Source organism: Enhydra lutris, unplaced genomic scaffold (genome assembly GCF_002288905.1).
Source record: "Enhydra lutris kenyoni isolate GAN:26980312 unplaced genomic scaffold, ASM228890v2 scaffoldscaffold4, whole genome shotgun sequence".
NCBI lineage: Eukaryota > Metazoa > Chordata > Mammalia > Carnivora > Mustelidae > Enhydra > Enhydra lutris.
Window position 1 is genome coordinate 18,511,189 of NW_019154088.1, and position 27,501 is coordinate 18,538,689.

General features: G+C 36.3%; 1 protein-coding gene across 1 annotated transcript in view; it reads right to left on the reverse strand.

The window, feature by feature from the left end:
• Positions 1-27,501, reverse strand: part of LOC111158565 (transient receptor potential cation channel subfamily M member 7) — a 116,549-nt gene that overhangs the window by 53,904 nt on the left and 35,144 nt on the right. The window contains exons 5-14 of the mRNA XM_022520679.1: positions 26,268-26,481; positions 23,224-23,348; positions 22,167-22,338; positions 19,568-19,742; positions 18,272-18,395; positions 16,247-16,319; positions 14,371-14,471; positions 7,398-7,532; positions 4,064-4,117; positions 54-194 (exon numbers count right to left, since the gene is read on the reverse strand). Of these exons, the coding sequence (XP_022376387.1) occupies positions 54-194; positions 4,064-4,117; positions 7,398-7,532; positions 14,371-14,471; positions 16,247-16,319; positions 18,272-18,395; positions 19,568-19,742; positions 22,167-22,338; positions 23,224-23,348; positions 26,268-26,481 (1,314 nt within the window). The remainder of the gene's footprint in view (positions 1-53; positions 195-4,063; positions 4,118-7,397; positions 7,533-14,370; positions 14,472-16,246; positions 16,320-18,271; positions 18,396-19,567; positions 19,743-22,166; positions 22,339-23,223; positions 23,349-26,267; positions 26,482-27,501) is intronic.

Genomic DNA, 27,501 nt, shown 5'->3' on the forward strand with positions numbered 1-27,501 from the left:
TAAAGTATACAATACAAAGTACATATATAGACTTCCCCCAAAATATTACATACCCGATTATTTCCACCAAGACTATTATATACTAATCGAAAACGTTTCCGAGTATAGGTGCATCTATAGGTTCCTCCCATAAGATATTCAATAACAAGTCCTATATCAATTAGGGTGATCTTATATCCTGGAGGAAGATTCCCCTGGAAATAAAACATTAGTTTTAAATAGGATATTTCTCAATATTTCCAAGCATGCCTAGAAATACACCTATTCTCCAAAATGATAAATGTTTATTTGTTACAGGAAGCTGGGGTTGCCAGCAGCTATCTTTACAGGAGAAGGAAGTAACTTGTTTCTCATTTCCTTCTGTAAAAAGAGGTGATTCTGAAGTTTTAAAGTCACAAAGGTATTGTGACAGAAGCATGGCTTATAGCAGTAAGATCATTTGATCTTTCCACTGTCCTAATACTTCACACATAGAAGCAAAGGAGCTTCCAAGAGCCAAGTACTCTATTTTCACTGTGGCACATTATCATAAATTACATTTCCCTGCAAAAACAATGCTATAAATGTTAATTACGTTTCTAGACAGGCCCAAAAGTACTTGTAAGTATTTTTTAGCCAAAACTATATTGGTTATATTATACAGTACCCAAGTTTCTATAGCCTCATCTAAGATTTAAACCACCACTTATAACACTGTGTAGAACTAAGAATTCATTTTCCCGGGGCAACAATTTTTTGGAACCTGAGCCATTTGTGAATTTGGAAGACTGCCTGTTCGGAATCAAATATTTGGTTAATCTCATTAAATAATCTTAAAAGGGTCTAATCATTAGGTAATTTACATGTATTAACCAATTCTACCCTCCTACCATCACCATTCTTTCCATTTCCCTAATTATAATTTCATAAAATTAGTACTTTAAAAAAATTTTTTTTAAGATCTGAGAGAGCAAGCGCAAGTATGCACGCACGTACAGTGCAGGGGCCGGCAGGCGCAGAGGAAGAGGGAGAAAGAGAATCTCAAGCAGACTCCATGCTGAGTGTGGAGCCTGATGCAGGGTTGGATCTCATGACCCTGAGCTCATGACCTGAGTCAAAATCAAGAAATATCTATCTTTACAAAATGGATACTTAACTGACTGAGCCACCTAGGGGCCCCTAGGTGCAGCAGTACTTTAAAAAATATTTATACCTTTTATAATTTGGTTTCATCTGTGAAGTTTTAAATTTCTAGATACTTATATTCCTTAAATCTCTGATTTGAAATTAATCAAAAAATATTTTCGGATGCCTAGGTGGCTCAATCAGTTAAGCGTCTGACTTTGGCTCAGGTCTTGATCCAATCAGCCTGGAATCAAGTCCTGTGTCCAGCTCCCTACTCAGTGGGGGTTCTGCTTCTCCTTTTCTTCTACCCCTGCTCATGCTCTCTCTCTCTCTCATATAAATATTTAAAATACATTTTTCACCTTAAATGCAAGATTTTTCTTTTTATTTTGTTTTCAGCAACCTCAAAATATGCTTTATGAATGAGGATTATCATGTACGTTTTTAGTTTTCTTTAAAAATTTTTTGACAAAAAAACATTTAAAAAATAAATTTTAAAGATTTGACAAAGGGGTGCCTTGGTGGCTCAGTCGCAAAGCGTCTGCCTTTGCTCAGGTCATGATCTCAGGGTCCAGGGATCGAGCCCCGCATCAGACTCTCTGCTCAGCAGGAAACCTGCTTCTCCTTCCACACTCCCCCTGCTTGTGTTCCCTCTCTCACTGTCTCTATCTCTGTCAAATAAATAAATAAAAATTTTTTTTAAAAATTTGAGAAATACCATGATATGACCCCACTTAAATGGGAAATACTTAAATTAAGGGAAATAACGTGAGTTACCTAAAAAAAAAAGTATGATAAGCAATTTCTCAAACTATACAAATACTACTTATAATACTCACTTATTAATTTGAATCAGAAAATAGTCAATTACTACTTTACTTTAGGATTTTTCACTTACAGAAATAAAAAAACTTGACTTATTTAGTATAGCCAACAATGTAAAAATAGTCAATCTACAACAAATCTCTTACTTGTTTCTAGAATTAAAAACACTATAGTTCCTTCTGCTAACCCACATAAGTAAATCATAATGCAAATGTGTTTTAGAAAGCCCTGGACTGAAGGTTTCCCCATCACTCAAGCTTTCTGAGGGGGGGGGGGGGGGGGGGGGAGGAAGCCTTAATTATTTTAACAACAACCAAAAAAACCATAATTCAGTGTGAAATGTCCAGAATAGGCAAATCCATACAGATAAAAAGTAGATTAATAGTTGTCTAAGGCAGGAGAGTGGCAGGAAGCAGAGAAGAAAGCAGGAATGGGGAGTGACTACTAATGAGGAGTTCAAGGTTACTCTAAAATTAAAGACTGTAGTGATAGTTGCAAAACTGTGAATATACTAAAAGCCACTGAACTAAACCCTTTAAATGGATCAATTTTATGGTATGTAAAATGTTTTAATAACACATTAAAAAACTGAATTAAAGAAAAAATATTTTTAAATATAATAAAGTCTAGGTTCTCCCCATGGGATCTTAGTTAGTATTAAATAAGTGACAAAACAAAAAATTAAAACAGAAAATGACATTTCTATTTTAATTTTTCAGTTTTTTAATAGTACACTCCATTTAACAGCAAGTAGAAGTCTGAATGAAGAATTCTAGAAAACAAATATTTTATCTCAGAAACTAAAAAATATTTCATTTCATTAAATGATTATCTTTTCATTTAGGAAAGCAAAACTATTAGATACCAGTATTTTAAATGACTATAACATTTTTAATAAATGTCTAAAACTGGGGCGCTTAGGTGGCTCAGTGGGTTAAAGCCTCTTCCTTCAGCTCAGGTTATGATCTCAGGGTACTGGGATCCAGGCCCGCATCTGGCTCTCTGCTCAGCAGGGAGCCTGCTTCCTCCTCTCTCTGCCTGCCTCTCTGCCTAGTTGTGATCTCTGTCTCTGTCAAATAAATAAATAAAATCTTTAAAAAAAAATAAATAAGTAAATGTCTAAAACTATTAATTCGGGTGCCTGGGTGGCTCAGTGGGTTGAGCCGCTGCCTTCGGCTCGGGTCATGATCTCGGGGTCCTGGGATCGAGTCCCGCGTCGGGCTCTCTGCTCCGCGGGGAGCCTGTTTCCCTCTCTCTGCCTGCCTCTCTGCCTGCTTGTGATCTCTCTCTCTCTCTGTCAAATAAATAAATAAAATCTTAAAAAAAAAAAAAATAAATAAATAAAACTATTAATTCACAAAGGATCCCAACAGAAGAGAAGGGGGATATTAGTATATCAAATCTGGTCACCACAGGATGGCTTTAGATCATGTAATAGTGTTGTCTATTTAATCACAGTCAGTATGGATATTAAGAGAGCATTCATGGATGATTTCAACATTTCAGCATTTTCCCTCGCAAAATATGCCATGAAGATCACTATCCAGTGTTTCCTTCAATGTGTTTACTCAATATCCTTTACAGGTCAAGGTAACAAGTTTCTTTGAACACAGAGAAAGATACATTCTGTCAATGATCTTTCTTTATGGACAATGAGCATCATGAAATTCATCACACTCAATCTCAGATAACCAGAAACTCAGGTAACTTGGTCTTATTTCATAAACTTTTCTTTTACTTGATTTCTGATATGTTACGCTCTTTATTTCCATGTCACCACAGATTTAGCCCCTATTTTATCTTGTTCTAAAAAATGTCATTTTATGGGGTACCTGGGTAGCTCAGTGGGTTAAGCCTCTGCCTTGGGCTCAGGTCTCCAACATCCAACAATGATCTCAGGGTCCAACATCTAGCTCTCTGCTCAGCAGGGAGCTGCTTCCTGCCCCACCCCCAACCCTGCCTGCCTCTCTGCCTGCTTGTGATCTCTGTCTGTTAAATAAATAAATATAATCTTTTTAAAAATGTCATTTTATTGCTATTTTTAAGGCGTACAATATTTAAATGTGTTTTAGAAACAGATGAAATGTAACCAATTTTTAAAATAGCATTTTCAAAAATAAAAAGAAACTCTTACCTGTTTGACATCCCGAACAAGATGAAATAGCATTGGATTAGTTGGACCTTGTTTCTTTAAAGAGAAAAAATTAAAGCAAACTATTATTTTTTTTCTAAAATAATATAACAACTTTTTTGTTACTTATAGGACTTTATGAACCCTCCTGCTCAAATTACATTGTTTTTCAGCTAAATAAGTTCTGTTCATAAAATGGAGCAAAAGAAAAGATAAACCATTTCATATTGTCATACTCACCTTCAATAACATGTATAATTTAGGTTATGTTTTATTTATGCAAAAACACAAATTTTAAATCTCACAAACAAACTGGGGCGCCTGAGTGGCTCATTCGTTAAGTGTCTGCCTTCAATTCAGGTCATGATCCCAGGGTCCTGGGATTGAGCCCTACATCAGGCTTCCTGCTGGGCGGGAAGCCTGCTTCTCCCTCTCCCACAGCCCCTGCTTGTGTTCCCTCTCTCACCCGTGTCTCTCTCTGTCAAATAAATGAAGTTTTAAAAAAAAATAAATAAATAAATCATGCAAACTTTGCAAGCTTTTAATTCTATCTTTAATTTACATTTCTTTCATTGATAATGGAGCTGTAGGGGCGCCTGGGTGGCTCAGTGGGTTAAAGCCTCTGCCTTCAGCTCAGGTCATGATCCCAGGGTCCTGTGATCAAGCCCCACATCGCCTCTCTGCTCAGCGGGGAGTCTGCTCCTCCCCCTCCCCCGCCTGCCTCTCTGCCTACTTGTGATCTCTGTTTCTGTCAAATAAATAAATTTTAAAAAAAAAAGAAAGAAAGAAAGAAAGAAAACAATAACGGAGCTGTACCCTCTCTTTTTTAAAAATTTTTTTAAAAATTTATTTACTTGAGAGAAAGAGAGCATAAACACAGCAGAGAGAAATGGAGAAGACCCTCCACTACTTTATGTTACATAATCCTTTAACCTTAAAAAAAATTTTATCAATAATTGATGCTGAAAAGTAACTGTCATCTTAATAACTCAGAGTTACACAATTTAAAAAATTACTTGCCTTGCTAATGGGATCAATTTTTATTTTTTATTATTTTTTTATCTGCTTTACATTTCAGGGATAAACCTTATTACTTCAGCACAATGAATAATCCTTTTAATTTTTTTATCTGTTTGCTAGAAAGAGCAGAATGCTAACAAAGTTCAATCTAATTCTGCTAGATACTATTAAAAAAATGGGGGAAAATAAAGATATACTCCCTACTCAAAAGAAATCTACAATCCACAGAGAAGATATAATTGTCCTCAACTAACTATGCCAATGGATTCATGGAGGCAGTGGCATGGCATTAGAACTACATTCTAAATAATGAATAAAATACCAGTAAGTAGAGAGTAGCTGAGAGAAAAACACACACCAGCAATATGTAAACAAGAAATGCTTTTTTTAGAAGTTTTTATTTTTGGGAAACAGTACATAGGCAACATAACTGAAACATCCAGTATGGGAAGGTGGGGTGGGAATAAAAGGCCAATTGATAAGAGTTAGCTAGGGCGAAATATCATAAGCTGAAGAAATTTGGAAATCAAGCTAAGGGCTTGGGTATTATTCTATACACACCGGGGAGCTAGCAAAAATTTTTTAACTGGGGGGGCGCCTGGGTGGCTCAGTGGGTTAAGCCTCTGCCTTCGGCTCAGGTCATGGTCCCAGGGTCCTGGGATCGAGCCCCCGCACTGGGCTCTCTGCTTGACAGAGAGCCTGCTTTCTCCCCTCTCTCTGCCTGCCTCTCTGCCTGCTTGTGATCTCTGTCAAATAAATAAATAAAATCTTTAAAAAAAAATTTTTTTTAACTGGAGAAAGATATGGTAAAACATAGGATTATAATAACTAGTTTAAAAATGATTTGAATAAAGGACAAGGAGATTAGATTACTGAAGTGGTATGACTATTACAAAAAAAGTACAAAGACATTAGGAATGAAAAGAGGAGATAAACAGGCAGAAACTGATGAATGAACAGAGCTTTGCAGTGAAGTCAAAGTTAGAAAGCAAGGATTGAGTTAATAGTTTACCTCAAAATATAATACAATTATATTAATGTTGTTAAGGAAAAACAGTAACAAGGGCAGTATTTACTCTCTCCAATGCTAGACATGTGAAATGAGAAAGGCTTTGTAAAGGTAATAGTTTTCAGGAGCTCTTTAGAAAAAAAAAAAGAAAAATGGTATGCAAGCTAAAAGGTGGATACCATAAGGTCAAAATCATGAACGTAAAAAACAAAGAGAAAAGAAAAAACAACGTGTAGTTTCTCCTTTAAGAAAAGGCATAAAAAAGAAAAGAAAAGGCATCAAAAGAAGTTTGGTGTAACAAATGACTACCAAGAGGAAAAAGAAGGAAATATAATAACTGTAATTAAGAATCTGATCCGGGGCACCTGGGTGGCTCAGTGGGTTAAAGCCTCTGCCTTCAGCTCAGGTCATGATCCCAGGGTCCTGGGATTGAGCCCCACATGGGGCTCTCTGCTCAGCAGGGAGCCTGCTTCCTTCTCTCTCTGACTGCCTCTCTGCCTACTTGTAATCTCTGTCTGTCAAATAAATAAATAAAATCTTAAAAAAAAAAAAAAAAAAAAAAATCTGATCCTAGGGGGCGCCTGGGTAGCTCAGTGGGTTAAAGCCTCTGCCTTCAGCTCAGGTCGTGATCCCAGCGTCCTGGGATCGAGCCCTCCATCGGGCTCGCTGCTCCGCAGGGAGCCTGCTTCCTCCTCTCTCTCTCTGCCTGCCTCTCTGCCTACTTGTGATCTCTGTCTGTCAAATAAATAAATAAAATCTAAAAAAAAAAAAATGTTTTTAAAAAAAAAAAGAATCTGATCCTAGGGGCGCTTGGGTGGCTCAGTTGTTAAGCGTCTGCCTTCAGCTCAGGCCCTGATCCCAGGATCCTGGGATCAAGCCCCACATCAGGCTTCCTGCTTGGTGGGAAGTCTGCTTCTCCCTCTCCCACTCCCCCTACTTGTGTTCCCTCTCTTGCTGTGCCTCTCTGTCAAAGAAATAAAAAAAAAAAAAGCTGATCCTGATCCTATGGTTTTAAAAAGGGGTGACAGGAAGGAATGGAAGACAAGGTTAGTAACAATTTACCTCCTTCCTATGTGACTATGGTGACAGGGAAAATCTCCAGAAACAAGGAAAGGGTTTCAGACTGTCAATCCACCCTAAGACTGGCTTTACTTCTTCCAAGTAACAAGCAAATCATTAAAGGTTTTAGCAGTAAAACTGGGTATGTTCACGCAAAATGACACTTGCCAAAGCTTTTAGTCAACAGAGAATTTTAACATACACTTTGCCAAAGCTTTTAGTCAACAAAGAATTTTAACATACACTTACTGTGTTATAAAGCTCTTCCAGTCTAGGAATGGTAAGGAATTTATGCATGCTTACTCCATTTTCAATAAGAAGTTTCACAAATGCAACTCTATCCATTACAAGAGCATCAAGCATAGCTTGTTCCAAGGACCCAACCTAAAAGAATATAAATGTTAATTAATATGTTTCATAGTCCAATTGCACAAATAGTTCTAAATACAAGTCCTTATTTGTTCCTGAACGGTTTTAGAACAAAATTGAAAAGATGCAAAATAGGGGCTCTGGGGGCTCAGTCAGTTAAGTGTCCAACTTTTGATTTTGGCTTGAGTCATGATTTCAGGGTTGTGAGATCAAGCCCCGCATCCGGCTCTGTGCTGCACATGGAGCTTGCTTAAAATTCTCTCCTTCCTCTGCCCCTCCCCTACCTCAAAAGAAAAAAACCACACACAAAATAGTAAAAGGCAAGGACTTAAGGTATAAAGAGAATAGAAGAAAAGACCTCTACAGAGTAGCATTCCTCAAAGAACATTTCATAAGCAGTATGTCTGCAGGAGAGTTACACAGGGATTAAAAGAGAGAGAGAGAGAGAGAGAATACATTAAGTAAATTTAGGGGAAAATACCTTAGAGCAACAGTTCTTAATGTTTAGGAAAGGTTTCTTTGGAGGGATCATTTCAATAACTAGGGGCGCCATTACTAACATTCAAAGGATACCAGAGATCATACAACATGCCAGACAATTTCACTCAAAAGTAACTGTCCCATATCTCACACAATTTTGCTATCCTGTTAGGTGTTCATGAATAAAAATGCAATAGTTCTGCTTTACATATAAACACAAAGTATTGTCATGGTTTTACAAAATGAACTTTTCAAAAATACAACTACCATATAAATTAGATAAGATGGTACTTAGCCTTCTTTAGAACTTTAACAGAAATTATTCACTATTAGAGAAAAATTACATCTCCTAATAGGAACACCATCTGTGCTGTTTGAGTTTAATGTAACACATGTGTATCAGTCAACATTTACAAGCTGTACCTTTCAAGTTTTTAGGGACTCTTTATATAGATTTCAACAAACTCTGAATCAAATGCTATTAAATTAATGGAGACACAAATACAGAGATTTCATTAAGTATCGTTAATAAGGGGTATTTTATTAATAGAACATAATATATTTAATGTTAATATACTTTATACATATACCATATGATAAGAGAAAACTTTATGGTGAAAAATCAGTATCAAAATGATTGTTTTTTTTTTTTTTAACGACTCGTTTTTCAATCTTACTCTGTCTTCAGAAGTTTACTAGACACCTGCACAATTTCTATAGACTAGCTTCTACAACATTTCTTTCTCCAATCTATCCTCTATTTTCATCATTCAGCAAAGGATTTGGTCACAAGATCTTTTGAAGGATACAGACTAAATGCAAACCTTATACATGATGGGTCTTCAAGATGAAAGATCTTTTTTCTGCAGTATTTTTTTAGCACTTGGTTCTATGTGATAACAAGGGAAATATTCTGACACTGCACTTAAAGATGAGGCCAAACTAATTAGTAACAATGTAAAACTTTTTTTATTTTCTCATACTGACAACTGGTAATTAATCATGGCATGTTGTTCCTCTTAGTTAAGAGTCTTTATCACATACAAATAATTCTGATAAGTTATTTCTTATTCTAACATTAACTATTTTTACTCTAATTCTTATTTGGTCTTCTTCCTGCTCTTTCCTTGGTCCTGTACTTGTAGTGGGTGTTTTTCTGCTCCCATGGAATTTAAGAACCAACAACATTCCTGTATTAGTGTGCATCACAACTGCAGGATTTACACTGATTCTACATAAAGTAAGTGCAAGTATCTAATTACTTATGCCATCTATATGTTGCATTCTTAAGCACCTCTGCACTGAGTATTTTTATTACAAATCACTTTGTCTTTATTACAATAGGGCATTAGATTGCCTTTTAAAGTTTGTACAGAAAGGACTCAATGAAACTCAATTTTCATATAATAAAAAGGTCGTGGGGCGCCTGGGTGGCTCAGTGGGTAAAGCCTCTGCCTTCGGTTTGGGTCAAGATCCCAGGACCTGGGATCGAACCCCGCGTTGGGCTCTCTGCTCCACAGGGAGCCTGCTTCCTCCTCTCTCTCTCTCTCTGCCTGCCTCTCTGCCTACTTGTGATCTCTGTCTGTCAAATCAATAAATTAAATATTTTAAAAAATAATAATAATTAAATAAAAATGTCGTAACAAAACTGATATGTTCTATCTGAATTGAACTAAAAGAAGTGTTCTATCTGAATTAGGTTTATAACCACTGCCTTAAAACAATAAAGTCTGACAAAATTTCCACATCTGAGAAAAAAATATTTAAATAAAAAGTATCTATTTTGTTCCACATTTCTTCATATAGTCAGTGCATTCTGAACTCCCAAAAAATGAAGAGTAAAACAATTATGCTGCAAATTCTAGCATGAAGGAAAGCACAAAATCAAATAGATAATACTGTGCAGAACAAATCCACGAGATAAACCACATATACACAGAAGATAAAGGCTTTGTCCAAGCCTTTACATGTGAGATTAAAAAACCCAATGAAACTATTCATGGGAACAAAAGGTTGGTTTACTGTTACAGTTTTACCACAGCTGATTAACATTGATTTTTTTCCTCTGTAGTCCTGTAAGAATGGAAGTGACTAATTATTCTTTTTTATTATTTATAGGAAACACATTTCCATGGCTTAAAAAAATAATCAAATACTAAAGTGATATAAAAGAAAGCTTTGTCTTCTCTGGCCCTCATCTCTACAAACATACCCCATAATAACAGTTTTCAGAAAGGTTCTATGACTACATAATGCCTGTAGATACGCCTGAATGTATGTCTGTCGATAAAAAGAATTTGCTACAATGAAGTTTATGCTATGTACACTTTTCTGTAATTTTCTGTTTACATTTTGTAGACAGATAAGATCTAGCTCATCCTCTATAAAAGACTAGGTAAAATAATCCAAGGTGGGGATGAACATTTATTTTGCCAAGCTTCCTAGTGATTCAGACATGTAACAAAAATCTGTCAAGTGTTTACTATGCCAGTCTGTGAATACAGCAGGTTAACAAAAATATTATTTTTTAATATTCTTGCCTCTATAAAATTTGCTTTCTAGAAGTAAAAAGAGAAAAAAAAATAGCTAAGATATATGATGATAAATGCTAAAGGAAAAAATTGCAAAAAACACAGAAAATGCTATCACAGGGGAGTACTATTAAAGAAGGGATGGGTGCCTGGGTGGTGGAATTGGTTGAGAGACTGACTCTTGGTTTCGGCTCCAGTTCTGATCTCAGTATCATGAGATGAAGCCCCCAGTCAGGCTTTGCACTCAGCATGGCATCTTCTTGGGATTCTCTCTCCCTCTCTTCTCTGCCCCATCCCGACCCACACCCTGGTGCTCTCCAGTATGCTCCCTCTCTAAAGTAAATAAACCTAAAATAATAAAATTTAAAAATAGGGTGAGGACACCCAGATGGCTCAGTCAGCTGGGTGTCTGCCTTGAGCTCAAGTCATGATCCTGGAGTCTGAGGATCAAGTCCCGTATCAGCAGGGAGCCTTGCTCAGCAGGGAGCCTTCTTCTCCCTCAGCCTGCTGCTCCCCTTGCTTGCTCTCTCGCTCTCTGACGAATAAATAAATAAAAATCTTAAAAACAAAACAAAACAGGGTGAACCATAAAAGCCTAATTGAGAAGAACATGTTTGATTAGAAACCAGAAAAAGAGGGGTGCCTGGCTGGCTCAGACAGAAGAATGCAACTCTTGATCTCGGGGTCGTGAGTTTGAGCCCCACAATGGGTGTAGACGTTACTTAAATAAATAAATGTTTTTTATAAAAAAGAAATGAAAAAAAAAAAAAAGGAATCAAGTCCAGGTAGGCATCTAGAGGAAACTGTTCCAGAGAGAAAAATCAGCAAGTATCAACATCAGGGGAGCATTCTTGGTATGTTTTAAGAACATACCAATTTATGGCGACATAAAAGAGTGCAAAGGGAATAGTATTAACATGTAAGGTAAGAGAGGTAGTAATAGGGCAGAAGATATGAAGCCCTACAGGCCACCATAAGGGCTCTGGATTATGATCTGCATAAATGTGATGTGATCCATCTTCTGTCCAGAGGGAGAGGAACAATGAAAACATGGAAACCAAACAGGATGCTATGAAGCAATATAGAAGGGTGATAGTAGAATGGACCAGGATGATTTAAAAAAAAAAAAAAAAATGGGTGTTTTGAAAGTAGATCTAAAAACATTTACAAATGGAATTGGACTAGAATATATGAAAAAGAGAAAATAAAAAAATGACACTAAGGTTTCTTATCCCCCAAACTGGGAAAAGGTTGCTGCCATTTAGAAATATGGGAAATACCACAGAAGGAGCTGGTCTAAATACCTAAGATAACACTGTAATGAATTCTCTTGTACACAGAGGACTATTTCTTTTTTTTCCCTTCCACCCTCCCTCCCTTTCTTCTTTTAACCTTTTGACCCTCTTCACCCATCTTCCCCATTTCCCCACCCCTAATCTATTCTATCTGTAAGCTTGATTTTTCTTTTTTACTTCCACATATAAAAGAGATTATATTGTATTTTATTTCACTTAGCATAGTGATCTCAAGGTACATCTATGTTGTTGCAAATGGCAAGATTTCACGCAAATGGCAAGATTTCACTCTTTCTTATGGCTGAATAATATTCCATTATATATATACACAATTTCCTTACCCATTCATCCATCAAGCCAAAAAACAATGTCTGAATGGATTAAAAAAAACAAGACTCATCACCTATATGATGCCTGCAAGAGACTCACTTTAGATGTAAAGTCATAGACTAAAAGTGAAGGGACAGAATAAGATATTCCATACAAATGGAAACCAAAAGACAGATGGAATAGCAATACTTTTCTCAGACAAAACAGACTTTAAAACAAACATTGTAATAAGACAAGGCATTACATAATAATAAAGGAGTCAATCCAATAAGAAGATACAAGATTTGTAAATATTTATGCATCCAACCCAGGAGAACCTAAATATATAAAGGAAATATTAAAAGACACAAAGGGAGAAAGAGACAGCAATACGGTAATGGTAGGATACTTTAATACTACCCCCTACCTATCTATCTATGATAGATAGATCATTCAGACAGAAAATCAGTAAGAAAACACTGGCCTTAAATGGACTTAACAGTTATTTACAGAACACCCACATCCAAAACCAAAGAACACATATTCTTGTCATGTGAATATGGAATATTTTTCAGGATAGATCATATGGTAGGCTATAAAACAAGTCTTAGTAAAATCAGGAGAACTCAAATCATATCAATCATCTTTTCAATGGTATGAAACATACAGTGGTATGAAACCAGAAATTAGTTATATGAAAAAAAAACCTTGAAGTTACAAATATGTGAAAATTAAACAACATGCTATGAACAACCAATGAGTCAAAGAAGAAACAAAAAAAATACCTTGAAATAATTAAAAATGGAAATACAACATACCAAATTTGTAGAATGGACCAAAGTAGTTCTTTTTTTTTTTTAAGGTTTTATTTATTTATTTGACAGAGATCACAAGTAAGCAGAGAGGCAGGCAGAGAGAGGGAGAGGGAAGCAGGCTCCCTCTGCTGAGCTGAGAGCCAGGACTCAATCCCAGGACCCTGAGACCACGACCCGAGCCGAAGGCAGCGGCTTAACCCAGTGAGCCACCCAGGCGCCCCGACCAAAGTAGTTCTAAGAGGAAAGCTAATAGCAATAAATGCCTACCTCAAGAAATCTCAAAAGTCTCAAACACCTAACTTTACACCTCAAGGAATTAAAAAAAGAATAAACAAAACCCATAATTAGAAGGACATAACAAAGATTAAAATAGAAATTAATGAAATAGAAACTAAAATAACAATAGAGAAGATGAAACTAACAGCTGATTCATTGAAAAGATAAAAGGTTGAAAAACCTTTAGTTAGACTCACCAAAAAAAAAAAAAAAAAAAGGAGAGGACTCAAAATCAGAAATAAAACAGGAGATGTTATGGCTAATATCACAGAAATACAAATGATTATAAAAGACTACTATGAACAATTATACACTACAAAATTGAGACAACTGGGCCTTGGGTGGCTCAGTTGGTTAAGTATCTGCTTTCAGCTCAGGTCATGATCCTGGGGTCCTGGGATTGAGCCCCAACTCAGGCTCCCTGCTCAGCAGGAGTCTGCTTCTCCCTCTTCCTCTACCCCTCCCCATTGCTCATGCTTTCTCTCTCATGTAAAAAAAAGGACAACCTATGGGCTCCCTGCTCTGAGGGGACCCTGCTTTTCCCTCTCCCTCTGCCATTCCTCCTGCTTGTGCTCTTTCTCTCTCAAATAAATAAATAAAAGCTTTAAAAAAAAATTGAACAATCTAGAAGAAATGGCTAAATTCCCAGGAAAACACAACCTACCATGACTGAATCACAATGAAATGAAAATGTGAACAGACCAATTACTAGTAAGAAGACTGAATCAATAATCAAAACCTACCAACAAATAGGAGAGCAGAACCAGACAGCTCACTGGTGAATACTACCAAACATTCAAAGAAGAATTAATTCCAATCCTCTTAATCTCCTCCAAAAAATACAGGTGGAGGAAACTCTCCCAAACTTACTCCATGAGGCTAGCATTATCCTGATACCAAAATCAGATAATAACCCAAGACAATTACACGCCAATATCCCTGATAAACACAGATATACAGGCACTATTTCTAAGACTTCTTTCATTTCTAGGATCCTAAATGGATTTGGATGTTATAGAAATGTTAACTAAACTAATTCTGCATTTTAGGCAGGCATAAAATGTCAAGTTAGATCACAGTTCCAGCAAATACTTTATTATTACACAGTATAATTTAATGACGTAGTGTATGTAGATTATTTACATACCAGCCACTGCTGTCCATAAACAAACACATGATTTTTGGCAATGTCAACTCTATCCCATGCCAACGTGAGGATGAGCTGGTCAAATGCAGATGCATTAGTGCCTTATTGAATAAAGAAAACAGTTGACAAGTTCAATTAATTTATCTCCATTAAAATGTGAACACTTATGAATGCCCCCTCTTCCCTTTTAATTAACTTACACAGCTCATTTCAGTCACTGTTCAGAGGTAGCCTGCCTCAGAGAGGTAAGGTTACCCCAGAGCTGAGGGCTTCTATTTTCCAACTACAGAAAACACATAGCCCTCATTCATTCCAAACAATTCAGAATGCAGAACAGTAAGAATAAAGCAAAGATGATCTGTTTCCATCACAGAGATAGTACCACGTTAAGATTATGAAAAACACACTTACAGGTGCTTTTCTGTACATATATAAATTCATACAAATACTTTAAACTGTCTAAGCAAAAGTGATACTATACAAAGTATTTAGTAGCCTACTTTATGTACCTTAACATCATACCTTAGTTTTGTAGAACAATGCATACAAATTTATCTTATATACATATTAATAATACCTTTTAAAGGTGAAGTAAGTTGCTTCAACAAATATTCTAGTAGACATTCAGGTTAATTTTTTATTGAGTATATTTTTATGCATGTGCTTGATTATTTAAATAGGATAATTCTGTAGAAGCCAAAACGCTGGGTGAAGAATATATACTTTATAACTTTTGATATACTGCCAAAATATGCTCCAAAAAGGTGATACCATCTATCAATGGTTTAAGAATACCCAATAGCGGAGTAAAATGCTTCTGTATTAAGATTCACTTTGTTTTAATTATAATATTGACCATCTTTCCATATTTTCCCTAAGCATTTATATTATTCCGCTAACATCTTTTACATAAATTCTAACTCATTTTTCCATGAGGTATTCATCATCTTACTAATTCATTTATAACAACTTTGTGGTGCCTCCAGATTCCTATTCCTTAATTTCTTCATTTATAAAATGAGAAGATAAAAGGAAATCTGTCTTTTCGGGTTGTTCTGAGATTAAATGATAAACAGTATAAACAGTGGCTAGCAGAAAGAAAGTATATAGCAAATATTAGGTGTTCTCGTTTTATTTTTTGTATATATGCAATCCCATTTATCGTTTCTGGATTTTCTATTACTTATTATGTCTTGTTCCCAAGATGTACATATATTTTATTATAGTATTTTTAAAATGTTTGATCTACTGGCAATTTATCATGGTCTAGTGTTTGGCAAATTCTTGTGAATGACAACAGCATAGTGTCCTCTTGCTCTGCTCCCGCCACTTCACTGTATACTTGGAACTTTCAAGTACCCACCCAGATGGAACACAGTTTCAGCTTCTAATTTTTGGAAAGATTTCTCACTGAAATTCTGTTTATCATTTGGATGTCTCTGGCAAGATGAGAGGACAACACAGTTCAATGTGATGTGCATTGACCCTTTGGTCCTCAAAGATACCACTAGCTTTCTTTCCAAACTTCCTTTCAGAATGAAAACAGCATGTTTAAGAATGCTTTAATTTCTATCCATCAAGACCTCATTACCTTTAAACACTTGCTTTCAGACAATTAAAAATGTGAAACATTCTTAATACTATAATTAAATGAGTCTGGTGACAAAAACCCTGCTAGACATTAAAAAATTTTTTAAATTTCTACAAGACAAAAACAAAAACCCATTTACTGTCACAGAAAGCTACCACTGTGCCTCCCACAAAGAACAATTATTGAAAAATTCAGTCCCAAACATTTACCTATACTGAAAAGTCCTATCTTACATAAATAGGCTATAAATAAGATACTAAAAATTTAAAAATTCTTAAATATTACCTTTAAGCAGTGCAGTGAGTATTGCTACATCTATATCTTGATGTTCATCTGATCCAATGTGGAAAACTGTGATCTAAAGATCAATTCATAATATTATACCTTTGTATTTTCAAAGCTAAGTCATAAGGAATATAAAACAAAAAGTAATTTCCAACTACCTGGGAGATAAAGTTTTTTGGGGCTTTGATCAGAAATTACTTCATTTCAAACAAAAATCCCCACAAAATTAAAAAAACCTATCATTTACCAAATAAAAATGGCAAGTATCCTAAAAATATTTAGTTTCATATTATATTCATTTCTTGACCTATCTTAGGTCCTTAACTAGAGTAAGCAACTTATGGCCTAAGACTACAGATTATGTGTCTGGGTAAATCCTGATGTTCTTTCTACAGAGTGAACATTTAATTCAAGTAATATATATGTGTGTATATTCTTGAATGAAAAATGTTTTCTTCAATCCTTTTACTGGAAATTTCTTTCAATTATTTTAAGTAAAATGCCACTTGAGAGGTTTTTATCTAATAACATTCTTCATAAACTGAAAGACTATTACAACCCCATACACACTTTGCAACTTTATTGTGTACAAAAGAAAATGCATGAGAAACAGATCAAACCATGTCATCATCTACCTATCATCACTGTTAAAAAATTTTATCTCTGAAAATTAAGCTCATGTTTAGATAACTGAAATTAAGCAACACTGATCTTTAATTTAATTTGAGCAATCAATCAGAGTAAAATAAACTTTTTTCCAAATATATTCTTTTTTGAGACTTTTTTCCCCAGTAATCTCTATACCCCAACGTGTAGCTCGAACTTACAACCCTGAAATCAAGAGTTGCACTGCTCTACTAACTGAACCAGCCAGGTGTCCCTCCAAATATATTTTCGAGAAGCCAGAGAGATAGAAATACTCTCTACAGTTTTTCCTTGGTTCTAGATATACTCTGTTGAGGCCCAGTTATTAACTTGCCCTGAAACAGAAGTGCAGTCTATGTCTCAATACCATATAAAAACCATAATCCTTCTCTGATATCACTCTGCTTGAACAAAACAATAAATAACATCTTTACATGGTTAAAAATATTTTACAAAATTTTAAATCCAAATTAAAAACAAAAGTATTTCCGGGCACATGAGTGGCTCATTTCGTTGGTTAAGTGTGCAATTCTTGGTTTTGGCTCAAGTCATGATCTCACAGTCACAGTCACAGGATCGAGCCGCAGGATGGAGCCCCACATAGGGCTCCGAGCTCAGTGCAGATTTTGCTTCAGATTCTTTCTCTTTCTCCCTCTCCCTCCTCCTCTGCCCCAAAGCACTCTCTTTCTAAATAATTTTTTTTTTTTTTTAATTTGAAAGAGAGAGAGAGAGAGAGAGTATGAGAGGGGAGAAGGTGAGAGGGAGAAGCAGACTCCCCATGGAGCTGGCAGCCCTACGTGGCACTCAAACCCGGTACTCCGGGATCATGACCTCAGCCGAAGGCAGTCACTTAACCAACTGAGCCACCCAGACACCCTAAAATAAATAAAATCTTTTAAAAAAAAAGTATTGGGGTGCCTAGGTGGCTCAGTTGGTTAAGTGACTGTCTTTGGCTGAAGTCATGATCCTGGAGCCCGGGATTGAGTCCCACATCAGGCGCTCTGCTCAGCAGGGAGTCTGTTTCTCCCTCTGACCCTCCCCTTCTTGTGCTCTCTCTCTCTCTTAAATAAATTTTAAAAATCTTTAATGAAAAAAAAAAAGTATTTCGGGGCACCTGGGTAGCTCAGTGGGTTAAAGCATCTGCCTTCGGCTGGGGTCATGATCTCAGGGTCCTGGGACTGAGCCCCACATCGGGCTCTCTGCTCAGTGGGGAGCCTGCTTCCTCCTCTCCCTCCCTCTGCCTGCCTGCCTCTCTGCCTACTTGTGATCTCTGTCAAATAAATAAATAAAATCTTCCAAAAAAAAAAAAAAAAGTATTTCACCAATTTATAACATGTTTTGAATGAAATAAAAAGTCTTATTCTGCTGGAATCTACTTACAAGCTCCTTTCTTTTCATGCACTCCATCAGTGTCTGAAATAAATGAACTGCTTCACTCTGGCCAAAGTTAAATGTTTTTTTGATGGTTGAAATAATATCGGGTTCTGCTGCATCAGGAAGATTGCTGGAGTGAGAAGAAACGTAACTTAATTCACTGATTTCAATTTCTATTATTTGTAGAATCTAATATGAAGTATAAATGAATCCATATAAGACCTTTAGAGACAATGTATTAATATTAAATACTTGGCCCTGAGTGAAATATTGTCCCTTATGAGACTCCCAACTATAAGTCCTATGGGGGAAAAATAAACGGGAGTTATTTTTCTCTTTAAATTATTTTAAATTGTTTTACAAGGCACGTGTTGCAACAGCACTACTCACATTTTATAAGATACTCTTTAAAGATAACTTTAAGATATTAGGGTGTATTAAGAAATACTTTACCAAGATGTCTTACACATGAGCACATTCATATATTTCTCTTTTCCTCAACAGGTAATATATTTATATGGCTCAAAAATATGATATTAAAGGGCGCCTGGGTGGCTCAGTTGGTTAAGCTGCTGCCTTCGGCTCAGGTCATGATCCCGGGGTCCTGGGATTGAGTCCCACATCAGGCTCCTTGCTCAGTGGGGAGCCTGCTTCTCTCTCTGCCTCTGCCTGCCGCTCTGCCTGCTTGTGCTCTCCCTCTCTCTCTCTCTGACAAATAAATAAATAAAATCTTTAAAAAAAAAATATGATATTAAACATAAAAATGAAAATTCATCGTGAAAGTCCTTCCTACTATCTTCATCCACCCAGTTCCATGTCAACTGCTTTCCTTTTTCCATGTATATACTTTGGTAATTTCCCCAAATCGTACACAGATAACAACACTTCTTAGCTACAAACTATCGTTATGTAGATACACCATCATTTATCTAGCCTTCTTGACACATTCTATTTTGTTCCAGTCTTTTACCTTTATAAACATCCCAATGAGTAACTTTCATGTTTTTAAAAATGTATTTCACATGTATGAAAAAGTTTATCTGTAAAACAATTCCTAGAAATGGAACTAAGGGGTCCAAAGATATATGCCCTGTATGACAGATCTTGCAAAACTGTCCTCTGTGTAGACTGTTATACTTTAATTCATTCCAATAATGTATTAGATAAGCTATTTCCTCAAACTATAAGGTATTATATTAAACTTTAAATTTTCATGTTCATAAAATGAAATGAATCTAATACTCTGAAAACCACAAGCCTCTATACATAGCTATTGAAATCTTTTTGTAATCACACACTTACCCTCCCTCTTCTGTTTGTTTATGAATATATGCTAGGAGATCTGCAGCTCTGCCCGTTCCTTCACAAACGACGACTGGAACAGGAGGACTTTCTTGAAGATATTCTAAAACTGTGAGGATAACATTTGGCCCGCCCTCAAATATAAGTGCCACCACAGGGACACCTTGTCCAATTCCTTAAAAAAGTAAAAGGTTACAAGATATTAGGCAAAATACAGTCATTTAATCTTATTTTTTACTTAATCAAAACACAAACTAAAGAGCCAAAATAAAATTTCTTTTAAGGGGCGCCTGGGTGGCTCAGTGGGTTGGGCCGCTGCCTTTGGCTCAGGTCATGATCTCAGGGTCCTGGGATCGAGCCCCGCATCGGGCTCTCTGCTCGGCAAGGAGCCTGCTTCCTCCTCTCTCTCTGCCTGCCTCTCTGCCTGCTTGTGATCTCTGTCTGTCAAATAAATAAATTTAAAAAAAAAAATTATAAAAAAAAAAAAAAAAAAAATTTCTTTTAAGACTGTGTTGACTTCGGGGTGCCTGGGTGGCTCAGTGGGTTAAGCTGCTGCCTTCGGCTCAGGTCATGATCTCAGGGTCCTGGGATCGAGCCCCGCAACGGGCTCTCTGCTCAGCAGGGAGCCTGCTTCCTCCTCTCTCTCTACCTGCCTCTCTGCCTGCTTGTGATCTCTCTCTGTCAAATAAATAAATAAAATCTTTAAAAAAAAAAAAAAAAAGACTGTGTTGACTTCATTTCAAGCACTCAACATGATAGCAATCTAGCCTAAGTAAATCAAATAACGAGTGAAGTCTGTTCTAAATGACAAAGTTAGAAGATACAATATATGATTAAGCACGCACCAGAATTTACATTCACTGAAAAGTAAAAATTATTTTGTATATTTCACTCATTGAAATCTTCACAAGAAATTTATAACACAGGGGCGCCTGGATGGCTCAGTTGTTAAGAGTCTGCCTTCGGCTCAGGTCATGATCCCAGGGTCCTAAGATCGAGCCCCACATCGGGCTCCCTACTTGGCGGGAAGCCTGCTTCTCCCTCTCCCATTCCCCCGCTTGTGGTTTTTTTTCTCGCTGTGTAGCTCTGTTAAATAAATAACTTAAATCTTCAAAAAAAAAAAAAAATTTAAAGTCATTCACCTTTAAAAAAAAAAAGAAATTTCTAACACCAATTCGTTTTTTAGTTTATTTTTATTATTTTTTTAAAAGATTTTATTTATTTATTTGACAGAGAGAGATCACAAGTAGGCAGAGGCAAGCAGAGAGAGAGGAGGAAGCAGGCTCACCACTGAGCAGGAAAGCCTGATGCGGGGCTCGATCCCAAGACCCTAGTATCACGACCTGAGCCAAAGGCAGAGGCTTTAACCCACTGAGCCACCCAGGCGTCCTTTTAGTTTGTTTTTAAAGATTTTTTTGAAGTAATCAGTGGGGCTCTAACTTACACCCCAAGATCAAGAGTCACATGCTCCACCGATTAAGCCAGCCAGGCACCCCAAGTTTGCTTTTCAATAATGAATGAGTTGAACTTCTAATGTATATTTGTTTTTATTCACTTTTAAAATGTGTATTTCAGATTTCAAATGCACTGAAACATTAATATAGAAGTTAACGACAGAGTTAGGATTACATAAATGGAACGGATCAATAAAATCTAGGACCTCTTCAAGAATGACAGAAAAGACTTAGTGAAGAATACCAATTTTTGTTTTTACAATAACCCGCAATGCAGTGAGAGAATCTGAAATACAAGTAACTGTAGGATTCTAAAATGGTCCTGAAGTTTAGGAGAGGATATGACTCCATCATATCTGAATGCATCACTCTATAATTTTGTATTTCTATTTCTTTTGTCAGAGAGCCCACCTTCTTGGCGTCCCAGGATTATAAAATTACTTCTCTTTGAAAGAAAAATCTAGATGTTGAACCAGAAAGTATGACTGTGGATGGAACGGAAGACAAGTGTCAAGAATACTAACTTTCAAGACTTATCTACTGGGGATCCTGGGTGGCTCAGTGGGTTAAAGCCTCTGCCTTCGGCTCAGGTCATGATCCCAGGGTCCTGGGATTAAGCCCCGCATTGGGCTCTCTGCTCAGCGGGGAGTCTGCTTCCCTCTCTCTGCCCGCCTCTCTGCCTACTTGTGATCTCTGTCAAATAAATAAAATCTTAAAAAAAAAAAAAAAAAGACTTATCTACTAAAGTGTGATACCTATTCATGTTATAAACTTTAAACAAGATGATTCTTACTTTGCAATGAAGTATTCTTTTCTCCTATTCAATCATGAATTTCAAGTCATGTATTAGAATATATCACACATTACGAGTATTTCTGAAATCCTTGGGCTGCAATAGGATTACATAGCAACAGAGCTTCCAATGAACCTCTGTGGCTTTGGAATCAATATCTGAGTACCCTATTTGGCCTCAGACTTCTTGCCCTAAGTCTTTCTATTTTGTTTAACATCAGTCATTTTTGTCGTTTTGTATGTTGTCTTGCTACAAAAGGAAATGAGCACTTTAAAGAACCTTTTTAGAATGTTACTGGCCATTAATATACCTAGAATAATTTCAACAATAACAAATTTATAAGTTTTCTTACTAGCGTGAATTCTTTGCTGATTAATAGTTTTTTCAAGTTCTCTTCTCAATCTGACTTCTGCCCCATACTTTCCAACAGTGCCATCATCCACCAATATGAAATGGGAATGCAGATTATTCAGAACATTCAATTTGCTCAGAGGGTTCAACAAGGTTTGATAAGGAGCAACCACCTAAAAAAGAGCAAATATAAGAGTTAGTGGGCAGGCTTAAATATAATATAGAGAAAATATAAACTTTGAAATAATCTGTAAAGGAAAATAGGAGGTAAAATTCTATTTACAATATAGTAACAAATAGAAAATATCAAAAAGTATGTCTAAAAGCACAAGTTTTCAACCCAGCTGATGATTAATCAATAATGGGACAGACCATACAATTGTATTTCAACTCTTATTGCAGAATACATATTATTATTTTATCACATGCAAAGGAAACAAAATAAATGAGTATATAGTATAAAGAAATGGTTAGGTTATTAACGAATAAAGTGCAATATACAAAGGACACTGAATAAGAACAATCTAATATCAATTATATTTTTCTATTTTTCTAGCCCTCATAAATCTTTAAAACTGTTATTAGAAATTTAATCTCACTTAAAGTGATCATTATAATTCAGTAATTCCTTTTCAGTACTCTCTTGATAATTATAATCAATTCACAGTCCTTAACCTACTGAAATAAAATGCTAGCATTTGATTACTATTCTTAGTGACAGTAAAATTAATTCTTAATCTCATATAGTCATTAAAAATTTAATTACAAAGACTGGCATGATTTGGAAAAGTATGAAACAGCTATAGAGAAAGGCCAAAACCAAAATGTACTAATACTACAATGACAATTATTTATACGTATAAATGCATTTTTGGAAGGATCATAAGAAAACCTCAGGAAGAAAGGGAAAAAAAAGAAAAGACCTCAGGAAAGTATTTCTCAAACATAATTTGAAAAGTATGGTATGATCGTGAATAGTTTAAGGTAACTTGCACTATTCTTGCTCTAATTTTGTTTATAGAAGTTCAAATATAACAAATTTTTAAAATCATTCTTACATCTCTCCCGACAAGATCATTTCTGTTTTCAATCACGCCCCAGGGTGCTATTCCAATAGTGCAAATCTTTCGAGATGATCTGGAAGCATGTTCTTTGAGGGCATCACCAACATGTTTTGCCACACCTGTTCATATAAAATTCAGTTACTTTATGTGAAAGTAGTTACTGTTTTCAGAACAATCCTGTACTCAATCTATAACATTATAATTGTTGATATTTTTCTTTACACAAAGAAGATAAAAATCAACAAGGTCCAAAAGACAAACTTACAAAAGAAAACACAAGGACCAAAAAGGAAACAAAACAAAACAAAAAACCCCACAATGTCAAATCACTACAACTGCCTGAAACACACGTAAAAGTAACTTTTACCATGTTGTTAGGCCTAGTCCTCTCTTAGATTCCTCCTGTAAGTAACTGTAGTTTTTTGTTATTGCTCTACACATCATCTAAAAAAAAATGAAGAGTATGGCTCAGGACCATAAGCAAAACACACACACAATAAGCAACTACAAAAGTTGTCCAACTGAATCAAAAATTAGAAGAAAAGTAGAAAAAGACAATTCAAAAGAACACAGGACTCCTCATTATCACTTATGGGTTGAATTGCATCCTTCCCAAAATTCGTATGTTGAAATCCTAATCCCAGTACCTCAGAGTGTGGTACCTTATCTGGAGACAGATCCTTTAAAGAGGGTGTACTTTTAAAAATGAGGCCACTAGGGTGGGACCTAATCCAATGTGCCTGGTGTCCTTCTAAGAAGGCAAAATTTTAGACACAAAAAGAGACACCAGGAATGCACATGTATGGTGAAGAGAACACAATGAGAAGGTGGCCATCCACAAGCCAAGGAGAGAGGCCTCAGAACGAACCAAACCTGCTAACATTTTGATCTTGGACCTCCAAAGCTGTGAGAAAATAACCTTGTTTAAGCCAACCAGTCTGTGATATTTTGTTATGGCAGCCCTAGAAAACCAACACAACACTCAATTGGGTTTTTATAATGCATGAGATCTCATTCCTCACCTGGATTATGGAAAGAGCATCTTCACTGGTCTTCCAATTGCTGCCTTGCCTGTTCACACTCTATTTTCAAAACATCATCCAAGTGATCTTTGCTCTTGTCAACTCTGCTTAAAATCTTCCCTTCTTATTCAGAGTAAACGCAAAAGTGCTTATAATGGCCTATATGGCTTTATATAACGATGTGCCTATTGCCCCTGCTATTCATCACCCTATCCCACCTCACCCCATCCCATCCCCTACCGCACCCCATTAACTTTCCAAACTCATCACCTAGCACTCCTTGTTCATTCCACTTAGCTACACTGGACCCTCCTTACCATTCTTCCAACACACCAGCAGTTTTTTTCTCTTTTAAATGCTCTGCCTCACATTATCCTTATCATGCACCCTCATTTCCTTCAATCTCTACTCAAATGTCACCTAATTAATGAAGTCCCCTCTACCATCCCTCACCATCCTCTCTATTTCATGTGTCCCCATAGCACTTATCATCTAACATATAACATATTTAGTTATCTGTTTATCATCTGCATCTCCTCCACTAGAATACAAGTTCCATGAAGGTAAACACTTTCTTTGTTTTGTGGAATAATATATCTTCAGCAGCCAGAAGAATGCCTGACACACAATGAGGCTCAAAAACCAGCTGTTCATAATGAATCAGATGTCTGCAAGCTAACTTAAATAATAACTACATTTTACTTTAGATATTAAAGTTAATTTGCTTTTCTTTTTTTTTTTTAAGATTTTATTTATTTATTTGAAAGACAGACAGTGAGAGAGAGCATTAGAGAGGAGAAGGTCAGAGGGAGAAGCAGATGCTTTGTGGAGCTGGGAGCCCGATAAAGGACTCGATCCGGGACTCTGGGATCATGACCTAAGCCAAAGGCAGTTGCTTAAACAACTGAGCCACCCAGGTGCCCCCAATTTGTTTTTCTTATATCTAACCTGTATATGTCACAGAGAAGATTTGGAATGAAAAATTATAGTATAAAAAAAAAAAAGGAAAAATTATAGTATATTAATAATTAATTTTGAAAGCTACTTCTTACCATTGTCTAGGCAATGGATTACCATTCTTATATCAATTTACCAGAAGTCAGAAATAACAGCTGGCTCTGTAGTAGGGATCAACAACCTTTTTTTGTGAAGGGTCATACAGTAAATATTTTAGCGTTTGCAAGGTAAACAGTCTCTGACACAACTCTTCACTCTACTGTTGCAGCACAAATGTAACTATATATAATACAAAAACAAATGAGTGTGGCTGTGTTCCAACAAACCTTCGCTTAAAAAAAAAAAAGGAGTGGGTTGGATTTGATTCATGGGACTACAGTTTGTCAATATCTGCTCTAAAGTGTATTTTTTCTTTTTTAAGATTTTGTTTATTTGTCAAAGAGAGAGAGAGAAAGCACAAGCAGGCTGAGTGGCAGGCAGAGGCAGAGGCAGAGGCAGAAAGAGAAGCAGGGTCCCTGCTGAGCAAGGAGCCCAATGCGGGACTCGATCCCAGGACCCTGGGACCATGACCTGAGCCCAAGGCAGTGGCTTAACCAACTGAGCCACCCAGGCATCCCTAAAGTGTATTATTTTTTAAAAATAAATGAAAACCAGGGACGCCTGGGTGGCTCAGTTGGTTAAGCGGCTGCCTTCGGCTCAGGTCGTGATCCCAGCGTCCTGGGATCGAGTCCCACATCGGGCTCCCTGCTCAGAGGGGAGCCTGCTTCTCCCTCTGCCTCTGCCTGCCACTCTGTCTGCCTGTGCTCACTCTCTCTGACAAATAAATAAATAAAATCTTTTAAAAAATAAATAAATAAATAAAAATAAATGAAAACCAAATACTTTTACCCTTTATACTCAGGAACTCAGTTACCATTTATACTCAGGAACTATATATATTATTTAACAGAAAAACTGCTTATGTTGATATTTGGTGTTGATTATTATTTCAAATATTTAACTGATATTATGAAACATTTACAAACACACCAAATAAAATTGTTATAATCATCACATTACCTGTGTTTACTCCTCCAGTTAAAATCCAGGCTCCGGTTGTAACTGCAGCTTTAATGAGACCCTTTCCAAGCAGCTGCTTGATTCGTGGGTGAAGCTCAAATTTCTGCATGCCCCCATGCACAGAGATAACAAGTTTGGGTAATTCCATTTGCCATTCTTTAAGCAGAAGTTGCAGAATAACTTCAGGTTTGGTGTCATATGATAGTCTCACATACTAAAAAAGATTTTTAAAGGACAAAATAACTGAATATGTTCATAGGTTTCATAATGCAACATTATACAGTATTACAAAAATGTTACTTAGATCCGATTATTATGAAGTAGATTTGATAGATTACTTTTAATATACTTAACACCCGTAGGAATAAGCAATAACAAATGACCTTAAAGTTGGAAAATGATTCTGTAAGAGCTATAGAAGCAGTGATACTCTAATTGCTAACCTTTAAAACATAAATGTGTTTCTCTTCCAATTTATATAAACTTGATTACCATTCATTCGATATGCAAATTTATCCAGTTATTTACTGACTTGTTTAACTTTGAACATGCAGTAGTGCAAATTGCTGAAGCTTAGCTATCGTGGTAAGAAAAGGGAAAAGAAAGAAGAATGGGGTGCCTGCTCAGTCAGTTAAGGTTTGCCTTAGGCCAGGTCATGATCCCAGAGTCCAGGATCGAACCCCAAGTCGGGCTCACTGTTCAGTGGGGAGTCTGCTTCTCTCTCTCCCTCTGCCCCTCCCCACTTGTGTTCTCTCTCTAAATAAATAAATATTAAAAAAAGAAAGAAAGAGGAATGAAAAAAAATGGAAGCTTCTACAACTCTTGCTATTAGGAGAGACAAATATTGTTTATCTGAAAGTTTTGTCAATGATCGGGTCTATTTATAACAGAATTGTGACCATGCAGTAAAATAACAAAGATATTTTCTACTCAATATTTCAAGGTTGTTCAGATAGATTTACAAGTTTAATTTTTTAAAAATTCTATAGAAAATAAGCTGTCACATCTGTGAAGTAACTTCTTCTGGTTTACAGGATTTAAAAATGTATCTTTGTCTTAAGTGACAGTACAAGTGATCTCAATGTCCTGGGATCCAGCCCTGCATCAGGCTCCCCCTTCCCACTCACTAAGCAAGGAATCTGCTTCTCCCTCCACCCTCCCCCAAGCCCCCTGGTAGTGCTCCCTCTCTCTCTCAAATAAATATTATTAAAAAAAAAAAAAAAGTTTGTAATGA